This window comes from Myotis myotis, unplaced genomic scaffold (genome assembly GCF_014108235.1).
Source record: "Myotis myotis isolate mMyoMyo1 unplaced genomic scaffold, mMyoMyo1.p scaffold_m19_p_3, whole genome shotgun sequence".
Lineage (NCBI taxonomy): Eukaryota > Metazoa > Chordata > Mammalia > Chiroptera > Vespertilionidae > Myotis > Myotis myotis.
The window spans coordinates 211,955,232-211,964,605 of NW_023416335.1; the positions used below are offsets into that span (position 1 = coordinate 211,955,232).

Genomic DNA, 9,374 nt, shown 5'->3' on the forward strand with positions numbered 1-9,374 from the left:
AGCAGGCCCAGGCCTCTGCACTCAGTAGGCACTTTGGTAACAGCTCCCGCACAGACTGAGGCCTGATGCCTTCCGCAGGGCACCTTGCGGGCCGGGAGCCCGGGGCGTGGCGTGGAGGGGCGTATGTAAATAGCCCGCCAGGAGGCCGCGGATTGGCCGGAGCGGGCGGGGCGGGGCGTATGTAAATAGTCCTCCAGGAGGCCGCGGATTGGCCGGAGCGGGCGGGGCGGGGCGGGGCGCGGAGAGCTCAGGGCTGGCAGGTGTGCGGCGGGGAAGAGGCGCGGAGTTCGTCCGCTGGACCGGCCGCCCCGCTCCTTCGTGGCTCGTCCCGGGCGATGCCTTCGCTCGGGGCCTGGCTGGCCCTCGGCTGCCTGCGCCTGTGCCTGGGTAAGCGGTGATGAGAGGAGGGGGCCGAGCCCCGGGAGGGCGGCAGCTGCGCCCTGGGGCGTGTCCTGCGCCGGGACCTTCCCGAGGAGTGGGGAGAGGGGCCCGGATGGACGGGGCGGTGGGGAGGGAACTGCATTTATTCACCGGGAACGGCGGGCGCCTGCTCCTTGGCGGGCCCCGTGCCGCTCGGGGGCCCGGGATTAACCATAGCCAACACTGATTTACAAGCTTCCTCTGCTGGGGCTCCCAGGGCCCAGGGGTCGGGGGAGCCCTGTGGTGGGTGCCGCGGAAGACAGACAGGGAGTGGGGCTGTGGGGAGCAGAGAAGGCACTGGACTAGACTGGGGGGCTGCCTGGATGGGGGATGGAGGGATGCTCCCGGTGAAGGCGCAGCCGGGCGGCTCAGAGGGAGGGAGGTGGCATGGACTATCCTGGGAACCTCTCCATTGTCCACCCGAGAGGCTGGAGCTCGGGGTGAAGGGTGTGCCTAGAGGTGAGGCTGGAGACCCCGTGAAGCAAGGCCAGACCGGCCGGACCTCGCTGCCCCGCCAGAGGCAGGACTGCACTGAGGGCAGCGGGGCCAGGGAGGGCCTGGCAGCAGAGGACAGGGTCAGATGGGCACACCAGGGAGCAGGGGATGGGGAGGGCTTGTTACCAGGGCTCAGGTGAAGAAGGGGGGGCTCCATGACTGGGCTGCCGGGGAGGGGTGCTTAGGGGGGTAGTGGGGTTCTTGGTGACTGCAGGGCTGTGGAGGGAAAGAGGGGGCAGCGGTTCAGTTGGCCTGCCGGTGCCTGGCCAGGTGGCTGGGTGGGGTGTGTGTGTGTGTGTGTGTGTGTGTCTGGCTGGGTGGTGTGTGTGTGTGTGTGTGGCTGGCTGGCTGGGTGGGGTGTGTGTGTGTGTGTGTGTGTGGCTGGCTGGCTGGGTGGGGTGTGTGTGTGTGTGTGTGTGTGTGTGGCTGGCTGGGTGGGGTGTGTGTGTGTGTGTGTGTGTGTGGCTGGCTGGGTGGGGGGTGTGTGTGTGTGTGTGTGTGTGTGTGTGGCTGGCTGGGTGGGGTGTGTGTGTGTGTGTGTGTGTGTGTGGCTGGCTGGGTGGGGTGTGTGTGTGTGTGTGTGTGGCTGGCTGGGTGGGGTGTGTGTGTGTGTGTGTGTGTGTGTGGCTGGCTGGGTGGGGTGTGTGTGTGTGTGTGTGTGGCTGGCTGGGTGGGGTGTGTGTGTGTGTGTGTGTGTGTGTGGCTGGCTGGGTGGGGTGTGTGTGTGTGTGTGTGTGTGTGTGGCTGGCTGGGTGGGGTGTGTGTGTGTGTGTGTGTGGCTGGCTGGGTGGGGTGTGTGTGTGTGTGTGTGTGTGTGACTGGCTGGGTGGTGTGTGTGTGTGTGTGTGTGTGTGTGGCTGGCTGGGTGGGGTGTGTGTGTGTGTGTGTGTGTGTGGCTGGCTGGGTGGGGTGTGTATGTGTGTGTGTGTGTGTGTTAGGAGGACGCAGAGGGTGCCCGCGGTGTGGACAGTTCTGCGGGGTCAGGCCCTGTCCGCACTGCTTCCCCCAGGTGTGACCCTCCAGCCCCAGCTGGCCAGTGTGACCTTTGCCACCAACAACCCCACCCTGAGCACCGTGGCCCTGGAGAAACCGCTCTGCATGTTTGACAGCACAGAGGCCCTCAACGGCACCTATGAGATCTACCTCTATGTCCTGCTCGACTCGGGTGAGGGCCCTGCTCCCCTCTGGCCACGGCCGCAGCCACGCTGAACGGGTCTGACCTGTCCACGGAGGGGGGGGCAGGTGGAGGGGTGCTCCCTCCCTGTGAGGAAACCACCCCCGCACCTCACCAGCCTGCACTGTGTCTGCCTGAGCCAGCGCGGGGCTGGGCCCTGAGGGACACCCTGTGGGGGGCGTTATGACAGCACCGGCCTCGAGCACCCACCGCCTCATGCAGGTGCCCGGCGCCCCGGAGAGCTGATATTTACGGCTGCCCTCGAGCAGCAGGGTTTGAGCTGCATGGGTCCACTTAGATGCAGATTTTTTTCAGCAAATACTGTAACTGCGTTTTTTCTTACGACAGGTCCTTTCTCTTTCTGTATTATAAGAATACATCTGGAACAAGAAGTGTTAACTGACTGTTGATGTTATTGATAAGGCCTCCCTCCACAGAAGGCTATTGGTTAAGTTTCGGGAGTCGAAAGGGATATGCAGGTTCCCCCTGTGGCCCCCCCGCCCCCCATCGTTCAGGCATCACATGTATTAGGTTGCCCATCACAGAGCAAAGAATGAAGGCTCTGAGGGGCCGAGGGGCTCACCGGGGCCGCCGGAGCAGACGGCAAACCCAGGCTCTGGCCCTCAGGCCCAGCTCTCCCCAGGCGGCTCCAGGTCGGTGTTTCCCAGCGAACCTGCTGGCTCCGGTCCAGCCTTCCCCGGTCACAAAGGAACCCAGTGACCACCTCTTACATTTCTAGCAACTAACCACTTACAGCACCTCACTCAGGTCATCAACTTCACTTTTCCTGCGAACACTGACTGGCCGCCTGCCTGGGCCCGAGCTGTGGGCTGGCGGGCATTTCTCTCCCAGTTCCCAGGCCTCATCACCCGCTGGTCAGGAGGAGACGGAGGGCCGGTCAGGTCTGGCTGCTGCCCCTGAACCTGTGACCCTCCTTTTCCCTTTCACACCAGGCAGAATCCAGGGCTCTCGGCAAGGAAGCGACAGTGGCTGTCGGGTGGGAGGCTTACAGGCCTGTGCCAGGATGGGGTGCATCAGAGCTGCACACAGGGCCGGCACCTCCATTGTACAGGGAGCCCTGAGGGTGGGGACAGCCTGTGCGTGCCTGCGACTCGGGGCCCAGCACAGCGCTGGCTCAGAGGGTGCTCGGGGGGCGTTTGATGAATGACTGAGTGAGTGACTGAGCTGGGGTGGCCGGGACCTCACTCCCGGCACCACCCCCACAGCCGGCTCCAGGAACGCCTCCGTGCAGGACGGCGCCAACACCCCGCTCAGCTCCACGTTCCAGCAGACGGCAGGAGGGAGGACGGGCCCCTACAAGGCCGCGGTCTTTGAGCTGACCCCCTGCAGCGACCTGCCCAGCTTGGACGCCGTGGGGGATGTGGCCCGGGCCTCGGAGATCCTGAATGCATACCTGATCAGGGTGGGCGACAATGGGACCTGCCTGTCGGACCCTAACTTCCAGGGCCTCTGCAACCCGCCCCTGTCGGCGGCCACGGAGTACAGGTGGGTGTGGGCACCTGCGCGAGCCAGCAGTTGTGTCCCAGCCCCGTGTGTGAGAGGCCACATGTCTGAAGAGCCTACTACGTGCCAAGACCATCTCGGGTCCCATAAAGGGCTTCCGGGGTGTGCTGCTGGGCACAGGGCCCCGTGCTCGAAGAGCCCCCACTTGGCTTGAAATTCTTAATTTTGTAACAAGGGTCCTGAGTTATGCACCTGGTCCCGGCCCATCACCCAGGTGGCAGTCACCCACACAACCCCTTTCACTTGACGGGGAATGACATTGTGGTCCAGAGCGGGAGGGAGCCACCTGGTGGAAAGCTGGGGCCCAGCATGACCTGGAGGCCTGGCTGAAGCTTCGCCAGCTCCCAGCCCACCCTCTGCTTTTCCTGCCTCCCTCCTGCACACCTGGGTGTGGCCACCCCACCACAGTGGGTCCCTCAGCCATGCCCACAGATGGGGGCTCAGCCCCGACCCATGGCCAGGGGGCTTACCTGGTGCCAAAGTCTCTGTCGTTACCATGGAGATGCCTAGGTTGGGGTCTCCGTACCTTCCAGGCTGCACGTGGGGGCCAGGCCATCACTCACCTGCCATCCTCTCCCCTCCCTTCCTTTGGCCCCAGTCACCAGGCAGGACAGGAGCCCTGTCTCCTCTGCCCCCCTCAGCCTCCCTCCCTGCTGACCTGGACCTCTCCCTTCTCCTGGATCGCAAAGCTCACCACCTGGGGACACATCTGTGTCCCAGCCTCTTCCAACCCTGGAGAAGTGGGGGTTAGAGATTTTAAGAGTCTTATTTTTGCTTCTTTACATCTTGAGCTAGAGGCTGTCAACTTCCTAGTTCCCAGAACATCCATCATTTTAAACTGACCTTCAGTCGGCTATGGGCATTTGGTACTGTAGCTCCTGGTCTTCCTTTAGGATTCTAATGCTGGGTGGGGTTTTCTTCATGTAAAATGTAGGTCTTATCCCAGAGCCGTGGGCGTGGGAATGTATGTTATTATTCAAGCCCCGTTTGTGGGACCAACGGCCAGGCTGGGAGCAGTGGAATGCAAAAGTGCAAGGAGGACGAGGGTCAACACTCATCAGATACACTACACGCGTCATGTATGCCATAGAGGAGCAGAGGGGCTCCCGGAGGGAGAGTCTGGAGGGGACCCCTGATGCTGAGGGCTGCCTGGAGGAGGTGGCACCTGAGCTCAGGAAAGGGTCCCGGCAGTGATATGCAGCGAAGGTGCTGATGCAAAGCCCAGCACCGCCCTGTTGCCCAGAGCCCACCTGTGGCCTCCTGGATTGCCATCTAGAAGTCCCTGCTCTGTCCCCCACTCCAGCCACCCTAATCCCTCCCACCTCCAGGTGGCCGGGCTCAAGGGTGGATGGAAGTCATCCGAGCTCCGTCTCCTTTCAGGTTCAAGTACGTCCTCGTCAATATGTCCTCGGGCTTGGTGCAGGACCAGACCCTGTGGTCGGACCCCATCCGAACCAACCGGAGTGAGTGGTGGGAGTGGGCGGGGCGGGCGGGAGTGGATGGTGGTGTGGGGGAGGTTCCTCAAGGGAACCTGGGAAAGCAGACTTGGGCTGTCACTCTGAAAATGCTCCCAGACACAGGCAGGCCATTGGGTGATGAGGAAAATGCATTTTAAAACAACCGAGTCTTCCCCTGGACACTGTTTGACACTGGCCAGAGCAGGGGGAGCCCTGGGCACCTGCTCCATCGCCCAGGGCCCTCTGCTTCGCCTTTAATAGTTTGTAATCTGCATCCCACCCACCTCACCCGAAGGCTGCAGGCCTGTGTAACTGAAAGTTATGCACAAAGACAGTTAAAAGAGGGAGAGCCTGGCCAGTGTGGCTCAGCGGTTGAGCATCAACCTGTGAACCAGGAGGTCATGGTTCGATTCCCGTTCAGGGCACATGCCCGGGTTGCGGGCTCCAGCCCCAGTAGGGGGTGTGCAGGAGGCAGCCGATCCATGATTCTCTCTCATCACTGATGTTTCTATCTCTCCCTCTCCTTTCCTCTCTGAAGTCAATAAAAAAACTATTTTTAAAAAAGGAGGAAGAGACCAGACACACTCAAGAGAAAGTTGGGAATTGGGATGTGGGGACAAGCACCTCAAGGCAGGGGGAGACAGTCCCGGAACTGGGTCCCCCTCGTCCCTGGGACCTGCTGCCACCGGGGCTGGGAAGACGCTGTGCATCCTGGGAGGGCTGAGGGTGCAGCGTCTGGGGAGTCATGGGCCTGTGTCCTGCTAGTCACCCCGCACTTGGCGATCGACACCTGGCCCGGCCGGCGCAGCGGCGGCATGATCGTCATCACGTCCATCCTGGGCTCCCTGCCCTTCCTCCTGCTCCTGGGCTTTGCCGGCGCCATCGTCCTGAGCCTTGTGTGAGTACCCACAGCCGGAGGCAGGGCTCGGGACATGCAGACACGCTCCCCTGGGAGGATCCTCTGAGGCAGGAGGGGCCCAGCAGGCAAGGGAGCCGCCTTCCACCCTGGGCGGGGTGGGGCCTGGGAGGGGGGGGCCTGAGTCCTGGGGCTCCCAGGGTCAGGGTCAGCCTGGTGGGAGGGGTTTGCGGGCAGATGCCAGGTCTGACACCTACCAATGCACAAGCTTGGGCACGTATCCTATCTCTGGTGCCTGAGGATCCCCTTCCGCAGAATGCAGACACTAATAGATATTACTCTCCCTGGGGTTGTGAAGGTCACGTGAGAGGTTGTGAAGGTCACGTGAGATAATCCCTAGTCTTCAAGGAATCGCCCAGGAGTTGAACAAGTAGTGCATTTTGTTGTCATTGTAATTCATCCAACTGCAGTCCAGGTGGGGAAACTGAGGCCTGAGGGAGAAGGGTGGCCCAAGGTCCCACAGCCAGTCAACACAGGCAGGACCAGAGCCCAGTCTCCTGACTTCACTCCCAGCCGTGATGTGTGTCTGTTTGGGTCAGACTCAGCCTCCAGGGGACCTGCAGCAACCATCGGGGCTGCCTGGTGGCAGACAGGTGTGCGCACAGCCCATTGTTCCTGGGACGATTGAGCAGGGGGTGAATCATGGCAGGAGCAGGTGCTGTGGGAACCGGAGGCAGGCAGGGCAGATCCTGCCTGTGTTGTAGGCAGGAAGGGCACCTGGTGTCTGACTATGGGTCAGACCAGTCCTGGGTTCGGCAACTTCTGTACTCGGGCTCTGGCTAGGAACGAATTCAGAGCCAAGACCCAAACTGTAGGAGAACATCCCTCTATATAAAAGCCTAATATGCAAAGTGTCCCCTCGGGAGGTCGACCCTTGACCGGGAGACCGGGAGTTGGGAGTTTGCTTGCTCGCTATGATGTGTGCTGACCACCAGGGGGAGGTGTGGAACAATGAGAGGCCCCGGCTGGCAGCCAGCAGCCGCTAGGGACCCTACCCATGCACAAATTTTGTGCACTGGGCCTCTAGTCCTATATAATAAAGGGGTGATATGCAAATTGACTGTCACACCCTCACACAAGATGGCCACCCCCATATGGTCACACGATGGCTGGCAGGGGAGGGCAGCTGGGGGTGACCGGGCCAGCAGGGGAGGGCAGCTGGGGGTGACCGGGCCAGCAGGGGAGCAGTTAGGCATCAATCAGTCTGGGAGGGGAGTGGTTAGGGGGCAATCAGGCAGGCAGGCAGGCAGGTGAGCGGTTGGGAGCCAGCAGTCCCAGATAGTGAGAGGGACGTCCGACTGCCCATTTAGGCCAATCCCACCAGGGGTCTAGGTCCCCACTGATTGACTGGCCGGCACCGGGCAGGGTCATTAGTCAGTGCAGCTGGTCCTGAGGCAGCCAGGGTGTCACTTGTCTGGTTTTGCTGCTTTTGCAGCTGAGGCCCAGATGTTATCTCTAGGGAGGAAAGGTCAGGTGGTCTAAACCACGTGACCCATGATATGATTCGGGAGAAAAAGTCACCCTGGGGGTGAGGTCCCACCTTACAGTTGTCACTGGGGCTTTCCAACCTGGTGACCTCTGTACCTGGCCCATCGTCCTTGCTTTGCTTTGTCTGTCTGGCTGCCCAGCACACCTGGCGCACCAGGCGGGGCTCCTGGAGGAAGGAGCAGCAGGAGCCCTCTCTCCTCAGGACAGGGGTGGATGGAGGTCACACGCAGCGTGCTGCTCAGAGTGAGGGAGCCCAGGGGCTGTGGAGGTCCAGAGGGTGCCTGTCCGGGGGGAGTGGGCAGCAGGTGGGACAGCTCCCTGGAGTAGGTGAAATAGTGGGGCAGGTGGAAACCAGCCAGGCAGGAAAAGATGTGGGAAGGTCGGGGGTGGGGATGGGGCTGTGAACTTGAAAATCAAGTTGCCTTCTGACATTTAAGTGAATAAAAACACAGCCCTAGCCGGTTTGGCTCAGTGCATAGAGCGTCGGCCTGCGGACTGAAAGGTCCTGGGTTTGATTCCCAGTCAGGGTTGCAGGCTTGATCCCCAGTAAGGGGCGTGCAGGAGGCAGCTGACCAATGATTCTCTCTCATTGTTGATGTTTCTCTCCCTCTCTAAAATCAATAAAAATATATTTTAAAAAATTAATTAATAAAAACACAAATAATAGATGAGATTAGCCTGGGAGCAGTCAGGACGTGGTGATGTCCCTCTCTCCCTTGGGGCGACGTCCTAATCTGGCTCCAAGGCCCTGTTACGACTTTAGCCTGATTCTTCCCTTTGTCCCTGCTATCATCTCTGGCTCCAGCTGCACAGAGCTTGTCGCCTTTGCCCCAGACCCCCAGCCATTCCTATCATTGCCCGAAATGCCTTCCTGTACCCTCACTCTTCTCCTTTAGGGCCAGGTGAACTGCCGCCTCCTCCAGGAAGCCCCCCTGTGGCTCCCACCTGGAGTTGTCCATTCTGTGTGGTCATTGCTGTGGTCTGTCTCCCTGTACAACCCTAGGTCTTTAGGGATAGGGGCAATGGCCTCCAGTGTCCAGCTCAAGGTAAAACCTGTAGGTTGTTCACTTAGTTCCAAAAGGGTGACCCTTTCCTTATCCCAGGACGTGGCCCACAGTGAGTGCTCAGGAGAGACTGGTCGACTGAACGAACACATAAGACATAAGACGGCATCTGTGAAAGCAATGTCTCAGCAGGAAGGCCCCTGCGCAGCTCACGGGGTTCGGGCTGGCTCTGAACCCCTAACCCTGGCTCTCTCTATCCTCTCCGTCAGGGACATGGGCGGTTCTGACGGGGAAATCACACACGACTCCCAGATCACACAGGAGGCCGCCCCCAAGTCCCTGGGCACCTTGGAGCCTTCATACGCCGCTGTGAACCGTGGGCTGCAGCTGGACAGGGCCGAGGTGTATGGCGGCAAGCTCCCGGACTGAGCCCCGCACGGTGGCCTCAGGCTCCGCGCAGCCGGGGTCACCCCTGGCCCCACCCATGGCGGAGCAGGGCCAGGAGTCCAACTGCAGGAGCAATTTTGGTAAATTCTGCCCAAGAATTTGAGTTCAATAAATATTTACAGAAAGAGTGAGCCGATCAATGAATGAATGCACGTGTATTGAGCGCGTGGATTGTGTCTCTTGAGGGCGTGGCCGGGGGACTGATTTTCACTCAAAGCCAGGGTGGCGAGGGCAGAGTCAGGGCTGTGGGGACGTGGCCGTCCACCCTTGCCTGTGAGAGGAAGGCCAGCCCCTCTGTGACCGCCGTTAGGGCCCGTGAGCGGGCTGTGTGCCTAGCCATTGGATGTTGTTTGGGTTTGCTGGCTGCGAGGTACTGGAACCCTGGAACCGAAATGAGTCCTGGGTGCAGCCCTGCTGGTAACTCACCTTGTTACCTCCGCACTCATCTC

General features: G+C 60.8%; 1 protein-coding gene across 1 annotated transcript; it reads left to right on the forward strand.

Annotated features, from left to right (window-relative positions):
• The first annotated feature begins 227 nt into the window (after window positions 1–227).
• UPK3A (uroplakin 3A) lies at window positions 228–9,053 on the forward strand. Its single transcript, XM_036302142.1, has 6 exons — window positions 228–387; window positions 1,925–2,080; window positions 3,316–3,595; window positions 4,994–5,076; window positions 5,836–5,968; window positions 8,748–9,053. Exons 1-6 carry the CDS (start codon window positions 336–338, stop codon window positions 8,905–8,907), a joined length of 864 nt encoding a protein of 287 aa, XP_036158035.1. The 5' UTR covers window positions 228–335; the 3' UTR covers window positions 8,908–9,053.
• Window positions 9,054–9,374: the final 321 nt, after the last annotated feature.

Excerpts from the sequence above, each read along its gene's own strand:
- UPK3A (XM_036302142.1), top strand. The coding sequence starts at position 336 with ATGCCTTCGCTCGGGGCCTGGCTGGCCCTCGGCTGCCTGCGCCTGTGC. Across the intron at positions 388-1,924 it reads CTGCCTGCGCCTGTGCCTGG|GTGTGACCCTCCAGCCCCAG; the intron begins GTAAGCGGTGAT and ends TGCTTCCCCCAG. Across the intron at positions 2,081-3,315 it reads CTATGTCCTGCTCGACTCGG|CCGGCTCCAGGAACGCCTCC; the intron begins GTGAGGGCCCTG and ends CCACCCCCACAG.